Raw genomic sequence first — 21,135 nt, 5'->3', positions numbered from 1 at the left:
ATATCGTGTAGGGCCCCGCAGAGCACAAAGAAGTACTGCAATACCACGTGGCATGGTCGAGTAATGTCTGACGTACTGCTGGAGGGAATTGACACCATGAATCCTGCAGGGCTGTCCATAAATCCGTAAGAGTGCGGGGAGGTGGAGATCTTTTTCATAACAGCACGTTGCAAGGCATCCCAGATACGCTCAACAATGTCCCTGTCTGGGGAGCTTGGTGGCTAGCGAATGTGTTTAAACTCAGAAGACTGTTCCGGGAGCCACTCTGTGGCAATTCTGAACGTGTGGGCTGTTGCATTGTCCTGCTCGAATTTCCCAAGTCCGTCGGAATGCACAATGGATATGAATGGACGCAGGTGATCAGACAGGATACTTATGTGCGTGTCACCTATCGGAATCGTCTCTAGATGTATCAGGGGTTCATCACACCAACTGCACACGCTCCACAACATTACAGAGCCTTCACCAGCTTGAGCAGTCCCCTGCTGGCATGGGGGTTCGTGAATTCATCAGATTTTCTCCATACCCGTACTCGTCCATCCGCTCGATACAGTTTGAAACGAGACTCGTCTGACCAGCCAACATGTTTCCAGTCGTCAACAGTTGAATGTCGGTGCTGACGGGGCCAGGCGAAGCGTCAAGCTTTGTGCCATGCAGTCAACAAGGGTACACGAGTGGGCCTTCGGCTCCGAAAGCCCATATGGATGATGTTTTGTTGAATGGTTCGCACACTGACGCTTGTTGATGGCCCAGAACTGGAAACTGCAGCAATTTGCGGGAGGGTTGCTCTTCTGTCACGTTGAACGATTCTCTTCAGTGGTCGTTGGTCCCGTTGTTGCAGGATCTTTTTCCGGCCGCAGCGATGTCTGAGATTTGATGTTTTACTGGATTCCTGATATTCACGGTACATGGTGAACTGGTCGTACGGGAAAATCCCCACTTCATCGCTACCTCGGAGATGCTGCGTACCATCGCTCTTGCGCCGACTATAACATCTCGGTCAAGCTCACTAAAATCGTGATAATCTGCCATTTTAACAGCAGTAACCGATCTAACAAAAGCGCCAGACACTTGTTGTCTTATATAGTCGTTTCCGACAGCAACGTTGTGTTACGTCTCTACCAGTTTCTTTGGCACTTCAGTGTAATATTAGCGGCAGAGTGCAGGCTGACCTGTGCTGAGCACACATTAATAGCACGAAGCACGCTCGAGTGTATTGTAAACACCGGGGTCGCTGATTGTTTCTACTGCGACTCGGTGGCGGTAGCTGTTCTCACGGTCGTGAGCTGTAGCCAGCTGCAAGCTTCAGTTTCTCACTATGCTCGTGTTTCGTCTTCTGTGCACAATGGTCTACTTCTGCACATTTGGGATCCGTACATCTGCGCGCTCTAGACAGGACACACTGAAACTGTACAAAATTATCAGAGGTGCTGTAAACATCAGCGGCTAACTAACGCAGGAGAAGGCGGACATGTTAGCTTCAACAGTAGCTAGTTTTAATCAAACTCGACGAGGGAGCATTCTACATAGTTCATCATTGTCATGTACGTTTTCGGGTTAGAAATTCTTACCTTTTCCGAAATCAAGCAGTTTAAAGCTGATCACATAATGTCCTTCGAGGACATCCTACCCTTTTACCGTTTGGTCTGTAGACATAGGTTGTTCTAGACATCCGGCTTTGATCCATACATACGAGTAGTAGATTGTCATGTCATTCGTTTCTACATTGTTGTATTTTTTCTAACATTATTGGGACCTACAGTTCCTGTGTATGCTTATTGTTTCTCTTATAATCTAAATTGTATCCTGTCTAAGATCTCAAAAGTCTCATTTCTGCAGCTTCAGTTCTCCGTTACTGTTTAAACGTTAAAGCATTAAACGTACAGTCATCGACTTACAGAATTTAAGTATTGCCTATTACCTGGTTTTGTTCAGTAGTGTTTACTTAATCGTACGTAAAAACTTTTGTAGTTTCTTTTCAGTAGCATTATTGTGATCATAAGCGATATTACAACCCAGGCACTTGAAAATATGAACTTCTTCCAATACGTTTTTCTCTATTGAGATTTTAGCTATAAGATGTTTTTTTTCCACAAAAAGTCTCAACTTGAGTTTTCTTTGTGAATATCGTTAAATTGCGTTGCTTTGCCATTGTATGTAAGCACCGTACAGCTCAATGTAGGTTGTCTTCCCTGTTTGCTAGTATGGCCACCTGCAAATAGGAGATAGTTAAATACTGTACATCTTGATGGGTAGGGATCTTCCATTTCGTTTTGACATTTGTTGACCAAACACTCAGTTTCCGGACAAACGAGATCCATACTCACGTTTCTCAGGGTAATGAACCGTGTTACTCCAGGTGTAAGTTTTGCGGATGATAGACCTGCAATGACAGTTTTGCATAGAAAATATGCACACAATAACATCCTCATATGAAAATATACGGTTCCAGAAACCTTTTCAGGTCTCGAACATCTATGATTTACATATGCAGACTGCTGTGATTTACATATGCAGACTGAAGCGCCGAATGAAAATATGTACCAAGGACGCGATTAGAACTCGAATCTTCTGCGTACTAGGCAGAAGCGCTTATCACTACGCCACCCTCGCACATTGGCTTCGCACACCTGCGACTGCTCCATTGTTGCCTGTCATAGCTAGTATTTGTCTATACCGCTCGTCGCAACCGTATAATGGCTTCCTTGATAACGCTTTGTAACTTTTGTTTCAACTGATACTCAGCCACATGTGAAACCTGACATTGAGTATCAATGCTCTCTTTCACTCTGATTGCTATTTTTTTTAACTTTGTCCTTAAATCTTACATGCAACATACATTTCCACTAATAAGCCAAATACGGGTGCTTCCCTTTGTTGTTGTTGTTGTTTTTATGGTAGGGCCATTCCCCTTCACCTGAGTTCCCACGATAAGCTTTGACTGAGCGGTGTTCAAACGGACAGCTTGATTCATGCCTGTACCTGGGATCGAGACAGAGGCTTCCGAGGCCACTCAATAGAGTGTCACCTTCTCTGGTTTCTCCTTGTTAAAGGAATTGTGGGGGAGGCGGGCGAGGAGTACCAGCACACATTCTCCCCACTGTGGAAACTACATTGTCAGTCGCTTTTCGCGTTTATTTCGAACATGTGCTTAGAAACACCTGCCACAGTGGGAAACTCACTCACCCATAATCCAGCATAACAGTCCCTGAAGACACCAAATTTAGATGGGTTATAGAAAGACCAGACACGGGCCTCTTCCCCAGATAACAACTCTGGTGAAACTTCCTGGCAGATTAAAACTGTGTGCACGACCGAGACTCGAACTCGGGACCTTTGCCTTTCGCGGGCAAGTGCTCTACCAACTGAGCTACCGAAGCACGGCTCATGCCCTGTACTCAAAGCTTCACTTCTGCCAGTATCTCGTCTCCTACCTTCCAAACTTTAAGTCTACAACCATAAAAAACACAAGGTCCGTCGAAAAGTGCAGTAGCAGCAACACTCTTAACTGGTATGCGATTCTTCTTGTCTCCAGATGTTGCGGCGAATTCGGTGTTCTCGGTGGTTTTATAGACTGTCTGTTTAGAACGGCGACGAATTCTCCTGTAAGGCATCGTGGCGGCGTTCAATGCCGTCGCCTGTGCAGCAGCAGCAGCGCGGTTGAGCGGACGCGCACACCCTAGAACAACCGGTGAGCGCGTACGGGATAACGTTCCGCTGGCACTGTGAAAATATTCCAAGTCCAAAATACTGCATGTAGTATATGAGCGAGCGAGAGCTGCGCAGAGGCTCATTCGCGCTGCTGCTGCTGCATAGGCAACTGCATTGAACGCCGCCACGATGCCTTACAGGAGAATTCGTCGCCATTCTAAACAGACACTCTATAAAACCATCGAGAACATCAAGTTCGCACAGCAGCTGGAGACAAGAAGAATCGCATATCAGTTATGAGTGTTGCTGCTTCTGCAGTTATCGACGGACCTTGTGTTTTCTCTGGTTGTAGACTTAATTTTAGTATTGACATTAATGATACATTCTCACATGGTAATGGTTGGCTAACTGTAGCCATTGTACGTGGAGGTACGGGAGTTCCTAACGTACCTGGACTGGAAAGTTTCGTTGATAGAGACATTATCGCCCATCGTACCTACCATATGGCAGAACTTGCAAATAAAGACTTTGGTAAATCAGCTTATATCTCGCCTTCTGCATTGTCTTCGTATACTCGTAATAAGAGAAAAATTTCTGTAAATGAGTCTGTATTCATTTGGGTTAAAGGTAAAGGAGTATGTGAATATGTAAAGTTCTTTGGTGACTGTACTGGACTGGAAGGTAGGAGACGAGATACTGGCAGAAGTGAAGCTGTGAGTACCGGGCGTGATTCGTGCTTCGGTAGCTCAGATGGTAGACCACTTGCCCGCGAAAGGCAAAGGTCCCGAGTTCGAGTCTCGCTCGGTCACACAGTTTTAATCTGCCAGGAAGTTTCATATCTGCGCACACTCCGCTGCAGAGTGAAAATCTCATTCTGAACAACTCTGGTGTCCACAGCAGACAAACGGATCAGTTCCCCTGGGTGCACAAAGGAATGATTTGTTACAAAGTCATTTCAGAGGAAGCAAACGTCGAACCATCTTCAATAAGATCACGCCTAGTAAACCATTGTGGTGTTGAAATCAACCTTCAGGTTGAGGACAACTTTAGCTTAGCTAGGGACCACCAGCAGTGAAACGTAACTTGTATTCTCTTTTGATTACGTTTGATTTTGCAGATAAGTCACAGTAGTTGTTGTGAATGATGTCACACGGTGTTTGGCTGTTTGCAGTGTAAACTACCGGAGCGGAGATGTCTTGTAAGGGCAGCAGCTGCCGGTGCCGCGTGAAGGTGGTGGACGGAGGGTTCGCGACTCAGCTGTCGCAGCACGTGGACGAGCCGGTGGACGGAAACCCGCTGTGGAGCGCGCGCTTTCTCGCCACGCACCCTGAAGCCATCGTGCAGACGCACCTCGACTTCCTGCGTGGTGAGTCTGCTACTGTCTCGCCCACGGTATTCATTTTATAACAGTTGCACCCTCATCTGTACATCTTTAGTGGCGTTAACAGCGTTGCAGAAGCATCTTTACATATATCACAGGTTCCTTAGATCAAAGCAAGACAAAAATGTCCAGGAAGCATCGGCTCTGAAATATTCAATGGGAGAGATACATTTCACACTAGCAAAGATCACCAAGGGCACATAGCTCTTATGTATGCTTTTTAGAGTTTATGTTCACTGGACAATTCTTCCTTGTTTTGTTCCATACTACCTCCTCCCAAAGTATGGAAAGCAAAGACCTTACAATAAAAGAAATATCTTTCACAGTACCGAATAAGCCCTTAACGTATGCATTCTAGAATCCATGTTTACTAGATACTTTTGGCACATCTTTGAATTTGCAACACCACAGTTATTCTGCAGGGCACATATTTGACAAGTTTTTGTAGGTTTCTGGAGATCATTTCTTTCTGATCACGCAAGGAATACCATATGTCTACTCGCTAGTCACAGAAATGCCATAAAAACTGACTGACACCATAAAATACTGACTGTGTCCCATAAGGTTCAGGATCTGTCGAGTTTGGTAGCCAAGATATCAAAGTAAGTTAATTATCATGTGCCTCAAACCAAGATAATGCGATTCTGGCCATATGAGATGGACCGCTACGATGCTGAAAGATGTTACCCCGTTGGAGACGACATCAAGCTTGATATAATCCAAGTGATCTGCAGTTGTCATGGTGTTTTCTATTGCTACTACAAGTCTCATGGAAGCCTGGATGAATGTCCCCATAGGATAATAATGCAAAAACCGTCCAGCGTTCGTGGCGCAGTGCATGATCGGAGATCTGATGTAACAAAAATCGTGATTCATAAAACCAGATGACTCATTTCCAATAGAATAACAGCCAAGTCTCGATGACACAATGTTCTGACTTGCCTTTCGATTTTTCACGTTTCTTGGATATTTTTATCTAAAGTATGAACGCTAAAATTAATATGCATTATTGTCAGTTGCGGAGCAACCTTCATTCTACGCCACTTTGTTAGTGGAGATTGCATACGTTCAGGTGCCAACTTGACTGATTTATGACAACGCCCTTCACCTATCGTTCTGCTAAATGATAGATGACCCCTGAGGATTTATTTATGATCCCCTCAGGATAATACATCCTTCTGAGAAAGCCCCCACCACCCCAAATCCTCTCCCCAACCCGAAAATTGGCAGGAAGAGCACTCAGTCTGTGCTGGACAGCAATGATCTGAATATACGAAATTGTAGCTGATGTCAGTTTCATAGCAAAGGATATACTTTTATTTACAAAGTTCAATTCACGGGGGGTGGATCCCTCTTGCTCATCATTCCCTGATGTTTCAAAAGATGCAGTCTTGTAAAATACTTTGAAAAGAAGTAATTAAATGGATCACTTTTTTCCGATTGTGCAAGGAATACTGCCAAGAAACATTCGCCACACGTAATTACACTGTCATAGGTCACACTAAACATATCTGGGGGAAAAACTCCCAATCACATCACTGACTGCTGTATCAATAACATCACACCATGTGTGCCATCAGTCATGTCGTGGTGGGGAACCACACTAAACCTCCACAAACAAAGCATCATGTAGTGGCATCCCTTTGAAATCTGATACCAGACTAACCTCCTGCCTGTCTCCCTTCGTCTCTCTGTCCCTCTCTGTCTCAAGTTTTTAGTTCCTATTTTTGTGAACCAGTGTAAGCAAACACATACAGACCAAGATGCTCCCACCTCTCATCCTACATTCCATACTCCTCCACTACCCTCATCACTACCTCGGTACATCCCTTTGTTCTCACGCTTCCACTGCTATGGAACACAGATCTTCAAGACGATGTAGCGAGTGTCTGTCATGTGCCACACTATCTCCTATTTTGTCCTAAACAATGTGGTGGATACCAGGTAAACCCCCAGCTATGGATGTCTAGGAAATGTTCTCTCACTCGGTCAGATTGATTGACTAATTAATTAAATCAATACCCTTTGTGTGCAGCCAGTTTTTCTCTTGGATACTACTGGTGGATAGTAGGACTGCTATATTTGGTGGAATTTGATCCTGCAACTGCACAGTTTCCAAACCATACTCTTCCCCCTTCCGCATTTTTTTCTGTTGCTCCATATTGGTGGGTACTGGGACAGTTAGGTCATCTGGGAGGAAGTTCATTATGTTATAGTTTCAGCTCAATTGCGTCCTATGATCTTATACAATCTGTGGAGGGGTTGAATTGGTGTGTGTGCTCACAAAACTACTATCGGAAATATTAAATTTATCAGTCGGAAATTTTAGATTGCGATTGGGTTTTTAAGGCACTACATAATTCCTAAGTTGGCCCTCTCAGCTACACCAGGACAAAGAAGGAAGAGGAAGGGCCTACTGTGTGATAGGACAGTAACAACAACACATACCACTGCAAGACAGAGTTCTCTGCGATGTACTGAGAAACATGAAACATGACACACTTAAACCACGATCCAATCCATTGCAGTAGTTTTCATGGTTAGATGTAGGAGTTTGCTGAAACACTCAGACATCCCACTCGCTCATACCTCGATGTCCACACACAGCGTCTCAGGCCAGAGAGTCGTGCAGCCATAGTTGCTGCCAAGTACATGCGTCGCAATGGTCTTGCCCTGCAACTGCTGGACTCAGTCCACCGAAGAGGACTGCCTGGCGATAGAGGGCGTCCGGGAACGTTTGGAGTGGTAGCAGTCAGATATCAATACTTTCAGCGTCATCGCTTTTCAGTGATCGATATTGAATCTTCTCAAATATCCACGTAAAAATCGGAGAATAAGCGCAACATACGCGATCACAGAGGCTGCCCAACACATACTGACTATTAGTTCGCTATTCACCCTCCTAAACTGTGACACAGTTGTACCCCACCTGACCACTTTGTGGGGCTTGCACCTTGAGCCAGATATGTCAGTCCATTCTGGTCACCAGCTATTTCTGTCACGTGCACCGCGTGCCAAACGGTGTCGTTGCAGGAAACCAGCCTCAGATTTATCAATGTAATTCTAATTAAATATTACGATTGGAGCCCCAATCTCGTGACATTCGCCAATGAGCAAAGTGTCGGAAATACCTCCTCCTGACGGCTGTGCCTCTGGGACGAATGTCATTTTGAAATATTTCTATATCCTCCGTATGACTGCACAAAAGTTTCCACAAAAAATCTTTCATGCTCCTCATGGCTGTTGATGCATTAAAATATCAGTTTTCCATGTCAAATCCATACTTCCTGTAAGACCCTACATAGTCATTTTCTGTGCACATGTTGGAACACTGACCACAGTAGCTTTAAAGCCCAAACATTATTGAACGAAAAACCGCGTAGGTGGAAATGGTTCCTTTGTTTTTCTTGTGAGTGGTACTTTCATGTCTTACGAATAGAGAGGTAATCATCTCATAATCACGGCTACGAAAAACGTGATCGCGACGACCATGTTATTGTGATTCTGCATAAAAAGCGGTCTTGGTTCGACAGGCAAACACAAGTATCTTAAAATACTAAACGCTCTTCATAAATCGAGTTGTGGTATTGTTTCTGAGTGAAGTGGTCTTCCACACAAATACCGCAACACTGAATATAGACAGTGATCACAAGGTGTGTATTAACAGACCGAAAGTGTGGGTGCACATCGTCAATGGTGCAAGCTCATAATAAAATCACTCTTATTATCGAATTTGGAAAGTGATTCGGCTAAGGAACGTTGTATTAAGCCGATCTTTGCAACTCCCTCATGCCACTACCAGATATTTCCCAGGCTAACAAATAGTATTTGTAACACATTCTATCTCGATACCATGTAGACAGTGTAAGAGAGAGTCTGCATTATATCTACGGTGTTATAGGTGAGGGAGGATGATGGTTAACTGAGAATGATCACTCACAGTAGATGATGTGCTGTGTGAGGAATCACTTAAAAAATGCAACGCTAGATTGGAGTTGTCAGAAATGTACAAAATCCTTGACTAATACACTGGCTTTTCAGATCTATAACGTTACACTTTCTGGTAGAAATTCTGTCTGTGATTTGGAATCAAGTCTCTCCATTCAACTCCCTACTTGCACTGGATCCTATGGACATATTTTTAAATGATTACAGCTACTGATGAATCATATTCGGGGATCTGTTACATCTCGAAACAAGTCACTTTTTTCAAACCTATCTGCGAAGGATCCCAAACAGCAAAACTCCAGCATTGTTTTAAAGTCTCTGTGCATTTTCTAACTATTTCTCAGTCTCTGCCCCGCCCTCCCTACAGATTTGTCCATGTGATCATTCCAGTTTAAGTCAGAACTGAGCGCAAGGTCAAGAGCACTATATCTGTCTCCTTCTGCTTCCCGTGGAGAGACAGAGTGAGCTGAGTTAATGCGACAGGACCGTGGTTTGACCACTCGGTGGAAATGGGAACATGTTGTCATAGCTCTGCCAATGTGGTACAGTGTGTGAGGCCAGCGCCAAATGAAGCTTTCTCTTGCAACATAAAGTAGTAGAAAAGACAGTACAAGCAGTTATCATGGTGTTTCTTATAGGGAAACTTACGAAGACTTCGCATCATACAGCAACTGTAAAAAGGACGAGTATTTTTCTACTGTATTGCGGTGCATTTCCAAATTACAGACAGGTACCACAGTCCAAAAGAGATCTGCATCTCTCAGGGTGCACTCATGTCTGTCACACAAACATTCTCACCTTACTCATTATTTTGAACCATGAGACAGAGAAAAACTATGAACTATAAATCTTCACTATTGCTACCAAATATAGAACTTGATAAGATATTACGGCATCCCACTCTTCCGATACATCAAAAAGAAATACCTTCTGGGTGCTGACATCGAGCATATATCGCGATCGAATTAAATATACTGGTATTGTCCATTGCAGGAGGTGGCCAATGATTGCACAGACCAGTGTAAAGTCCTGTCACCCATACTGTAGGACGACCATATCCCACAGTCTTACCATTGCAAGAGATGGTCTCTGTGTTGTTCTTTCATAAGCAGTTTGATACATTGTTTTTCTGTTTTCCAAGCAGTGTATGACTACAGCTTTGTACAATGCCATACATTTTGGTTTTCCAGCACGACATCGAGGTCTTGGGGAGGTGCTAAACCGACATTAACTCATTTGGGTCCATTGGCTCTCGCAGAAAGCTGGACATGGTGTTAAGTAATAAGCACCACAGTTGACAGTGTGATTAATTTTAGCAATTTTAGCAGTTTTTCCATAATTTCAATGCCGACCAGTCACACAGCAGAATGCTTCCCAGTTTCTGCCTCGTCACTAAACCAACCCTCCACTACTTTGCGTATACCATACGCTAGATTGCGAATGTAGAGAGATGACTCTGCAGTACGTCCATTCATGGTTAATTCTCGGACACATATACCAAAGAATACCACACAGCACCCAATATCGATGCAGCTAGGTTGTTTACATTTTTCTAGCATTTCGATCATAGTGTAGGAAATTGGGAAACATGATTACGATTGCTCATCTTTCCCTATGTAGATGGGAGACACAGAGTATTCTCTCATTCATAGGATTAAGTTGGAGATTAAAATATCTCCCTGCATTGTCTTTGACCAACCCCCCTGCAACACTGTCGCCAATTTAATTTGCAACTTTCCAGAAGTAGGAGGGTACTATACCCTCTACATTCCATGTCTCATGAAGGAACAGAGCGAGTTGGTCGGTAAATGCTATTCACCAAAGACTGTTCTGAACAAACCTTACTGAGAGCACACATCAAAGTGTACAAGATCTCTGCAGATGCATGTATGTTGAGGTGGTTAACAACCCATAATGGTGTATAGTAGATATGACAGCATTGTGGCAATATAACGGGTGGCTAAGAAGAAATGTGTGATTTATTCATGATGGAGCTCCAGATGGATGGAGTTTGAAGCGTTTTACGTAAATCACCTGAGCTATCAATTCTAAAGTATTGTCCCAGGGACTGGGCTCAGTGCAAGGAAGGTATTGGCAAGACCGAAATGATCATACAACATAAACACGTGCGTTCATAAGGCTACACAGTGGAATGTAGCAAATTATTATGAATTGCCATCTTGCATTGAAAGTGTAGCTTGCTGTGGTGCCAGGAGGAGAGCAGATGTTGGTTCCCATGCTTGCACATGTGATGCTGGCTACTGGTCTGAGTCAGCCATGTACTTGACTAATGCTGTTTGCAGCACGTTACACATATTTTCTATAAATATGAAGAAATACCATTAAATATTAATTGATATTTTTTCATACTTAGTATACCACATTGTATGGATAACACAGTCACACTGTTAAAATTTCAAATCAATAACTTCAGTACTTTTGGAGATATAAATTATTACCTAAAACACACAATAACTGTGTTACAGATATAGGCATTGATATTTCAACTTGAAGATTCGTCCAAGAGCCACAGTCATCAGGAGGAGGTATTTCTGACACTTCACTCATTGTCGAATGTCACCATCTTGGGGCTGCAATCGTAATATTTAATTGTAATTACATTCGGTGTGAGGTGCATGTGACATAGGTAGACAGTGACTGGATGAGTTGATATTTCTGGCTTAAGGTGCAAGCTGTCACAAAGACCCACAAACTGGTCAGGTTGGGAATAACTGTGTCGCAGTCTAGGAGGGTCAATAGCGAACTAATAGTATATACTGGGAGCCTTTGAGACCATGTGTATTGTGAGTATTCTTCAATTTTTACATGGCTATTTGACAAGATTCAGTATCCATTACTGACAAGTGATGGCGCTGGAGGTATTGATAACATCCAATTACTACCACTCCAAACATACCCGGACGCTGTCTATGGCCAAGTGGTCCTCTCCAGTGGACAGAGGCCAACTGCTGCAGACAGAGAAAGGGACAGAGCTGGAGAGAGAGATGCAGGAGGTAAGTCTAGTATCAAATTTCAAAGGGATGACACTACCTGATGCTTTGTTTGTGGAGGATTAGTGCAATCCCACAGCTGCAGTAGTCCATGACCGATGGCATACACAGTGTGGTGCAATTGACGCAGAAGTCAGTGATGTGATTGGAAATTATTTTCCCCCAGATATGTTTAGTGTGCTCTATGACAGTGTAATTAAGTACGGCGAGTGTTTCTTGGCAATGATCGGAAAAAAGCGATCTATTTAATTACTTCTTTTTGAAGTATTTTACAAGACCTGGATCTTCTGAAACAGCACAGAATGATGAGCAAGAGAGATCCAACCCCTGTGAATTGAACTTTGTAAATAAACAGTATATCCTTTGCTATGTAATTAACATTGACTTCAATGTCATATCCCGAGATCTTGCCTCTCCAGCACAGAGTCCTCAACCTGCCAATTTCCAGGTTGGGGAGAGGAGGGGGACTTGTCGGGGGATTTGAGGCGAAGCCTGAGAGTTTCCCAGAGGGAACAGTGTTAATTAATTGATCAATTGAAATAGGTAGTCAGTTAATTTGACATCGAAAGTACGCTTGTATAGGCGATTTGGGGGGGTGGGGGTGGGGGAGAGGCTTGGAGGTTTCCAGAGGGATGCAGGAGGTGGAGGGGAGGATGGATTATCCCATGGGATCATAAATAAACCCTCAGGGATCACAGACCACTTAGTAGAACAATAGCTTAAGGGCTGATGAAAGGGGTAATAAGTCAATCAAGTTTGTCCCTGAATGTATGCGACTTGCACTTACAAAGTGGCTTATAACGAAAGTTACCCCACTACTGACAATAACGCATATTAATTTTAGCGTTCTTATTTTACTCAAAAGTTTCCAAGAAATGTGTCGAAATTGAATGGCAAGGAGGAGCACGGTGTCATCGTTAGTGAACCGTGACGTAATGAACAGTTGTAAACGGGTTTCTTCAAGGGCGGCTCCAAGCCAGATGCCTTGTAGCGTCATTTGCGACATCAGTGGTGTCAAGAGGGAGCCGATTGGAGGGCAGGTTGGTGGTCTTCGTGTCCCCTGATGAAAACTGGTTCTGCCTCGTTGCCAGTGATGGCCATGCATTGGTTAGGAGGCCAGCTGTGGGCCTGCAGCCAACTTGTCTGCTTGCTAGACACACTGGACCTACACTTGGAGCCATGATCTGTGTTATAGTTTCGTATGACAACAGAAGCACTCTCATAGTTATTCCACACACCCCGACTCCAAAACTGTATGTCTGTATGGTGATTCGACCTGTTGTGCTGCCATTCATGAACAGCGTTCCAGAGGAGGTTTCCAAACAGGAAACGCTCGCCCACATCCCCCTGTTTCTATCCAAGATGCTCTACAGAGTGTCTACATGTTACCTTGGACAGCTCGATCGAGCACGTATGGGACATCATTGGACGACAATTCCAGCTCTTCCATAAACAGCATTAACCGTTCCCATATTGACTGACGAAGTGCAACAGGCATTGAACTCCATCTCACAAACTGACATCCAGCCTTTACAACACAATGCATGCACGTTTGTATCCTTACATTCAACTTTCTGGTGATTACACCGTTTATTAATGTACCAGCGTTTCAGTTTGCAATAGCTTATCTCGCGCTTACATTAACCTATGAACTCTCGATGTTAATCACATAAATGTGTTACCTAGTCAAATCTTTCCTCAAAATTTCATTACTCTACGTTAATTATTTTTTGGTGTTGTGATTTTTTTTTCTGTCAGTGTATATCACTTTTGCAGTTTGATTTCATCCGCATCATTATCAATGGACTCATAAGTTTCTTTTTTGGTCATTATTTCTTGTTGTATTCTACAATTATCGATGGTCTGCCGTAAAACGGAAATCGCTGTGTTTTTGTTTGATTACCAAAATTTAAATATAGCTCATCTGTGGAATACCAGTCATCTCACAAAAATGTAATAAACTCTTTCTCTGTTGTTTCCTCTGTTGTTTAAACAAATGACAGATCATTTACACAGAGCATCAGCAGTAGCAGTTCGTGGTTACGTCAAGTTCCTCGAAGATTATACAGCCAATAGACTCCATAAACTCTTTAAGAACAAAACTGTGTTGTCTCTCAGATTTTTTATCTATTTGAGTTGACCACGCCCATACCGCAACTACAATGTCCATCGGCACCTCCACTCGCATAATCACGACAAAGTCGTTTTCAGGCAAATACCGTCAATCTAAATAATCTTTAGTTGTGTTCGTTCTCGTCACTTTTATAATATGCAATCGCTTTAATAGTTGTAATAACATACTGACATAGATAAAAGTTACTGTATACCCAACCGCACAAATAAGGTTGTGTCACTGAGACATGTTTTGGTCGTTCCTCTAGTTCTGAGCTGAACTGCATGCTGGTTACAAGGCACAGGAAAATAACTTCTATTAGATACGCCTTCGTAGTCTAGGTTTCTAACATTTGCTTGCTAGACTGGAATAATATACGACGTAGTACATTTTGACGGCATACACACTAGATTGCCATTACCTTTTCCCTGAACAGTGAAATTGAATCATAGTCGATAAATAATTCCAGCAGATAGCAGTAGTTTAAAAAGAAAAAAACAGTATCTTTTATGGGTGCCGAGCACCTATCAAGTAATATATCTTCTTTTGAGTAGCGACTGGCTCGAAGAAACTTGACGTTTGTGTCTCAATTTCCTGTACGCTTGCTGGAAAGGCATAAACAGAGTTGTTCTTGAACTTAATGTATTTCAACTTGCCAAGTGCACTTCATTGATTGCCTATACGTTCTAGTGTTGAGTTTTTGTTGTTAATAGAGTGTTATGAAAGAAAAAGAGAAGACCAGCGACGTAGCCCATCCATCTTGAATAATAGCAAGGAAAAAGCTGATTTTCCATGTTATTTCATTTCATTTCATTACATCATGAGAAACTAAGGTCTCAGTCAGCATCCTGTTTTGTGACTAAGAACTGTACGCCATCACTTCCCTATTGATGTCCGAATACTGATTATGAATACTTCTTTCACCATGAAGATTTGAACTGGCTACCTCCATAACTATCCAAGAGCCTTTCAAAGGTTCTCACCTACATCAGATTAAATAGACATTTGATACAGTGTGAGAGGATAAAACAGAATTACTTGCGCACTGTTCAGATACATTTGTAAAAATGAAGATGCGCCAGCTTTTTGTCTGTGGGCATGCTTTGTATGAGGTTTTGCTACTTTTGGTTTACAAAGCACGTGTCACAATTTTACGAGTTCTTCGATTTCTTGAGTATAGCTAATCTTATAGCCACCAACCGGCCAACTGCCCTTGATGGTCTCACATCGAAAGACTGCATATGATCGATCGGCATCAGCTCTACACAGTTCCCTCATCGTTTAAGGCGAACAGAGGAACTGCTAGCACGTTCCTCTTCTATATTACGTTGCATGTGCGCTAGCGCTGCCGGTAGTGAGATGCATCAAAACAAAAAGTCAGATGACAGAGATACTAAAGTATCCTCATGACGACATAGACTAGAACAGGTCAGGCATAACTTCTGAAAGTCTGCATCAAAACTGAGAAGCTGTGTTTTGTTCCAGACCAGTTCAGATAGCCGCCTATAGACACGTTGGCGTCTATCTCACGTTGATGGCGAGACTCAACACTGAACACAGCGTGCCCCAGTTAACTCTGGAACAACACCGCGTAGGTATCTGTTGTCTGCGGTGTGGTGTCGGCGTCAAATCGGGATCTCCTCCCAGATTTCAGTAAACTGTTCCCATCTGTTACTCTGTCTGTACCCTCTACCCGGATTTCAGCTCTCCTCATGTCTATTCACCAGAGCCATTAGAATAGTCCTAAAATCTTCTCCTGGCGTAGTCCTTCTGGGACCACCAGTGCCTATTCTTCTTGCCACATTGTTGTCCTAAGTCCATTTCGTCACCAATTGATCTCCAGACGCACTACAGGCAACTGCATGTGCAATCTGCCTATATGATGCTCCTAGACTGATGTGACAAAAGTCAGGGGATATATTCTAATGTCGTGTTGCTCGGCGTAGCGCAGTAATTCGACAGTGCGTGGACTCAAGAGTCGCTGGACGTCCTCTGCAATAATATTGAGCCATGCTGCCTCTACAGCCGTCCGTATTTGCGGAAGTATTGCCCTTGTAGGATTTTGTGCATGAACTAACTTCTCATTGTGTCCCATAAATGTTCGATGCGACTCACGTCGGGTGAGCTGGGTGGCCAAATCATTCTATCGAATTATCCACAATGTTGTTCAAACCAATTGCAAACGATTGCGGCCCAGTAGCACGGTGCATTGTCATCCATAAACACTCCATCGTTTTTGGGGGACATAAAGTCCATGACTGGATGCAAGTCGCCTATTCCAGTCAATGATCAGTTCAATTGGACCAGAGAATCCATTGAATTTCATGTAAACACAGCCCAAACTAATACAGAGTCGCCACCATATTGCACAGAGTCTTATTGACAACCTGGGTCCATGGCTTCGTAGGGTCTGCGCCACACTCGAACCCTACCATCAGCTCTTACCAACGAAAAGGACTCATTACACCAGGCAACGGTTTACCAGTCGTCTAGGATTCAACCGACATGATCACGAGCCCAGGAGAGGCGCTGCAGGCGATGTCGTGCTGTCAGCAAAGGCACTCGCGTCGATCGTCTGCTGCCATAGCCCATTAGTGCCACATCTCGCCCCACTGTCCCAACGAATACGTTTATTTATTTTTTATTTATTTATTTATTGTTCCGTGGACCAAATTAAGGAGAAGTCTCCATGGTCATGGAACGAGTCAATACATGAAATTATAACACGATATTAGAAACAGATAAAATGAAATATAAAAAAAAAATATTCAGGTGACAAGTCGTAAATTTAAATAAAGAAAATCAACAATGTAACACTGGAATTTGCTTAATTTTTTAGCTCTTCCAGGAGCTCCTCGACAGAATAGAAGCAGTGAGCCATGAGGAATCTCTTCAGTTTAGACTAAAAAGAGTTTGGGCTACTGCTAAGATTTTTGAGTTCTTGTGGTACCTTATTGAAAATGGATGCAACAGAATACTACACTCCTTTCTGCGCAAGAGTCAAGGAAGTGCATTCCACATGCAGATTGGATTTCTGCCTAGTATTAACTGAGTGAAAGCTGATAACTCTTGGGTATAGGTGAATATTGCTAACAACAAACAACATTAAAGAAAATATATACTGTGAGGGCAATGTCAGGATTCGCAGACTATTGAATAGGTGTCAACAAGAGGTACTCGAACTTATACCACATATAGCTCGAACAGCCCGTTTTTGAGCCAAAAATACCCTTTTTGAATCAGAAGAATTACCTCAAAAAATAATACCATACAACATAAGCGTAAGAAAATATGCGAAGTAGACTACTTTTCGTGTTGAAGTGTCACTTATTTCAGATACTGTTCTAATGGTAAATAAAGCAGCATTTAGTTTCTGAACAAGATCCTGAACATGGGCTTTCCACAACAGCTTACTATCTATCCGAACGCCCAGGAACTTGAACTGTTCCGTCTCGCTTATAATATGCCCATTCTGTATGATCAAAATATCGGTTCTTGTTGAATTGTGAGTTAGAAACTGTAAAAACTGAGTCTTACTGTGATTTAGCGTTCCACATTGATTTCTACAGTTATTTCACGTAGTGTTGCTTGTCTGTTAGCATTAATAACTCCACCTAAATGCCTGTGAATTGGTGTTCTCGGCACACTCTTGACACAGATCTCGTAATACTGAATTCCACGTGCCTAACTCCAGCTACCATTCCGCGTTCAGAGACCGTTAATTCCCGCCGTGCGACAATAATCGGATGAAAACCTTTTCTCATGAATCACCTGAGTACAAACGAGAGCTCCACCAGTGCGCTGCCCTTTCACACCTTGTGCACGTGCTACTACCGCCATCCGTATTATGTGCGTATCGCTATCCCATGACTTTCGTCGCCTCAGAGAAAGTCTCTCATGACATGCACGTTCTCTATGCATGTTGTGTTTGAACTCTTCACCTGAAAACTAACGGTGTATGTCCACAATAACCATTACGTACTCACAGCATTCTTAATCTGTAGGAATGGCTGAAAATAACCTCGCATAAAGGTGAAATTTTAATCGACAACTCTAAGAGGCATGGAAATACTGCATTATCAGTCTGGTAGCGTTCGGTCCCGGTGTTCATAATGTAACTCTTTCCATTCTCGTCAGAGCATATAACTTGTCGGTTGGAAACTGAAGTCTCGAGACAAGCTTGCACAAATAAATTTTGCACCCCTCATTTACGCAAAAATTAATGTAACTGGTGCGATATAAATGGAGATGTAGAAATTTAGAGTCCTTTTTTTCTACGAAATCCTTTACTGTAACAAAATACAAAACTAGCGGACAGCAACTTTAAATCAGAGCACAAAAGGGAGAAGATAAGGCGTCATCTCCGTTAGTCGACCGTTACCCGGTATCCCTACAGTTCTGGTAAGCTATCAGCCGCCCATGAACGTCGAAGTCAAAGGTCCCGGGCACGACATCTCTGTTCACGGCCAAGCTTTTTGAAATAGGAACACCAGTGTGGCAGTGGGGGTAGGAGGGGCGAACAGAGTCATGGGCCTGTCTTCAAAGCAGATTACGTACCAGAAAACACACGCGACGCCAAGATATATGTGCACAAGAGCGAAAGTGACTGTTGCTATGCACGAGTAACTACAGATAGCGAGGATTCTCATGAGAGGGAAAGTTACTTATAAGTTTATCACAGAAAGTTACTGTTGCTATGCAAGGATAACTACAGATAGTGAGGATTCTCTGACCATCAGTTCATACTGACATCCCCATATGCTTCCTTGTTCAAGATTCCGCCATGCAGCAACCAAGCAACTAAGTAATCCACAGCTGTTTTTGTAATACCTTACGATCGGACATTCCGCCGCTGTTGCAGTAACTGCGCTACAAGCGATTGGTGCGAGCAAGACATCTGTAGCGAAATAGTCATAAAAACAACGCTGAACATAATCCAGCTTATTTGTGTTCGCTCCCTGCTGTGTGGTGAGTTTAATTGTTTGATACCTTCTTTTGTAAATCCTCAAACTAATCCAAATAACTGAGGGTAGATGGACTCTGAACTTTGATGCCCAACACGTGTAATACAGTACCCTTCACTCTGTAGACAGACACATGTTAACCCGAGAAAATGTAAGTATCACGGACAATCTTTATGTCAGAAAGCAAATTAAAGCAGACAATGTAATCTGTACTGTTGCGACGCGCCCCCACAGCAAGCAATGTCCTCCAATAGAATCATTCCATTGGTCGCACCGTCTGTGTATGTCTATCTTCAGAATGGCCTCCGGGTGAGACTAGCTGAATATTTGATATTGTATTATATATATGTTGGCCAGCTGGCGGTGGTGTTAGAACAATGACCTTGCCTCCCCTGTGAGAGGCGGAAGCCGTGCAGTGTTTCTCCACACCGTTTAGAGCTCAACAAAAAGAAACGAACTTGTTAACTGATAAAACTGTTGGCAATTGGCAGTAGCCTCCATCACTTATTTGCAAGCATGGGGGTTTGGCTTCAGAATGTGACCGTGCCTGGGATAAGTGCACAGTAGAAAGGAAGGGAACACAAGGGTAGACGGTTCAGCAAACTGGAAAAATAAGTAGTCAGACATATGGGGAATATCGCGCTTGTATACATTCAATGAAAAACGAGACAGAACTAGAAAGCGAAAGACTGATAAAAGTGCCGGTCACTGTTTAAAACGGGTACGGTTTCATAAAGATTCATTGAAGTAATTTAATAGTAAATGTTAATCAAAACAGAAAAATAGGCTCTGTCTATTGCTAACAAGGTAGTTAGCAAAACATAGTCTATCCCTGACATAAAAGTTCTCAGGGATGGTGTGTTGACAAGTGGTTGGAGGGAGTTCTTTTCCTGGCCCCGATGGATATGGCGCAATGAATAGAACACTGGATTCGCATTCAGAAGACGACGGTTCAAATCTCAATCCAGCCATCAACATTTACGTTCCCTGTGATTCCCTGAACCGCTCCAGGGTTATTCCGAGATTTTCCTCTGAAAAGGGCATGGCAGATTTCCTGCCTTAATCCGAGCTTCTGCTCCGTCTGTGATGACCTCGCTGTCTACAGGACGTTAAGCTCTAATCTTCCTTCCTTCCTGACGTACCTGGCTTGACTGTGAAGTCTGAAGTGTAGCATGTCGCGTTGTAGCATCTCCGTCGGTACTGAATTACTAATGAAATCGCGACGACGTTGGCAAAATGAATGTTCCGTAAACCATGGCTTAATGTACAGAGGGGTGGTAATTTTCTCTGCTAGCCAACATTTGATAAACATGCACATCAGTATGCACTGGAAAAAAGCGAAATAGATGCTCTGGGCTAACGGCTCTTCTTACAACGGTCCCTCTCCTTTGTTCTAAACGGAAGGACTCGTGACCACAAAGATTTAATACGAACGAAGTTCAGACACTGAGTGAGAATCATATGCACTCACAGTTTTGTTATTTCGCTTCCACTCTGGATGAACCTTTGGATGCCTCATCAAAGTATCCACGTTGATACGAGCAATGATAGCCTCTTAATGACCACTATCTTCTGTATTTTAACTAACGAATCTTTGGGTACAGTGACTCTCGTACCTGGAGATGTTAGTTCTCCTCACTGAAACCAAAGAAGTTAAACATGACAAATTCGGTTCTAAAGTTCCTTACAAATATTAGGCTGTTGCCTGTACCGAATTCACAAAACAAAATCATTCCCATTGATTTCGAGGTCTTTCAATATCTCTTTTCACTCTCGGCCTGTAACTCAGTATTACGAAATTCCGTGACCTGGTATTCTTATGCGGTGTTGTCTCCCATCTTCACGATACTTTTGAATTTCTTCCTCCATGTTGAAAATATTTAATCCTCTTCTAATATCGTCATTTCTAACTTCTCTCTTATTGGGCAGCCCTCCGTCTTCCTTAGGAACCTCACATCTGATGGCTGATTTTTTTTATGTAGCTTTTGCTGGGAACAAGACTAATTGTGCCCCGCAACTTAGGGTAGGGGAGGTGAGGTGAAGCCAACTTCCGTAAGAGAGACAATG

At 43.1% G+C, this 21,135-nt stretch overlaps 1 protein-coding gene across 1 annotated transcript in view; it reads left to right on the top strand.

The window, feature by feature from the left end:
- Window positions 1–21,135, top strand: part of LOC126322561 (homocysteine S-methyltransferase YbgG-like) — a 69,911-nt gene that overhangs the window by 21,228 nt on the left and 27,548 nt on the right. Inside the window, exon 2 of the mRNA XM_049994426.1 lies at window positions 4,823–5,017. Within this exon, the coding sequence (XP_049850383.1) occupies window positions 4,843–5,017 (175 nt within the window). The 5' untranslated portion in view covers window positions 4,823–4,842. The remainder of the gene's footprint in view (window positions 1–4,822; window positions 5,018–21,135) is intronic.

The sequence above is a fragment of the Schistocerca gregaria genome, chromosome 2 (assembly GCF_023897955.1).
Source record: "Schistocerca gregaria isolate iqSchGreg1 chromosome 2, iqSchGreg1.2, whole genome shotgun sequence".
Lineage (NCBI taxonomy): Eukaryota > Metazoa > Arthropoda > Insecta > Orthoptera > Acrididae > Schistocerca > Schistocerca gregaria.
Note: the sequence above shows the minus strand (reverse complement) of the source record. Positions and strands in the feature narration are given on the sequence as shown.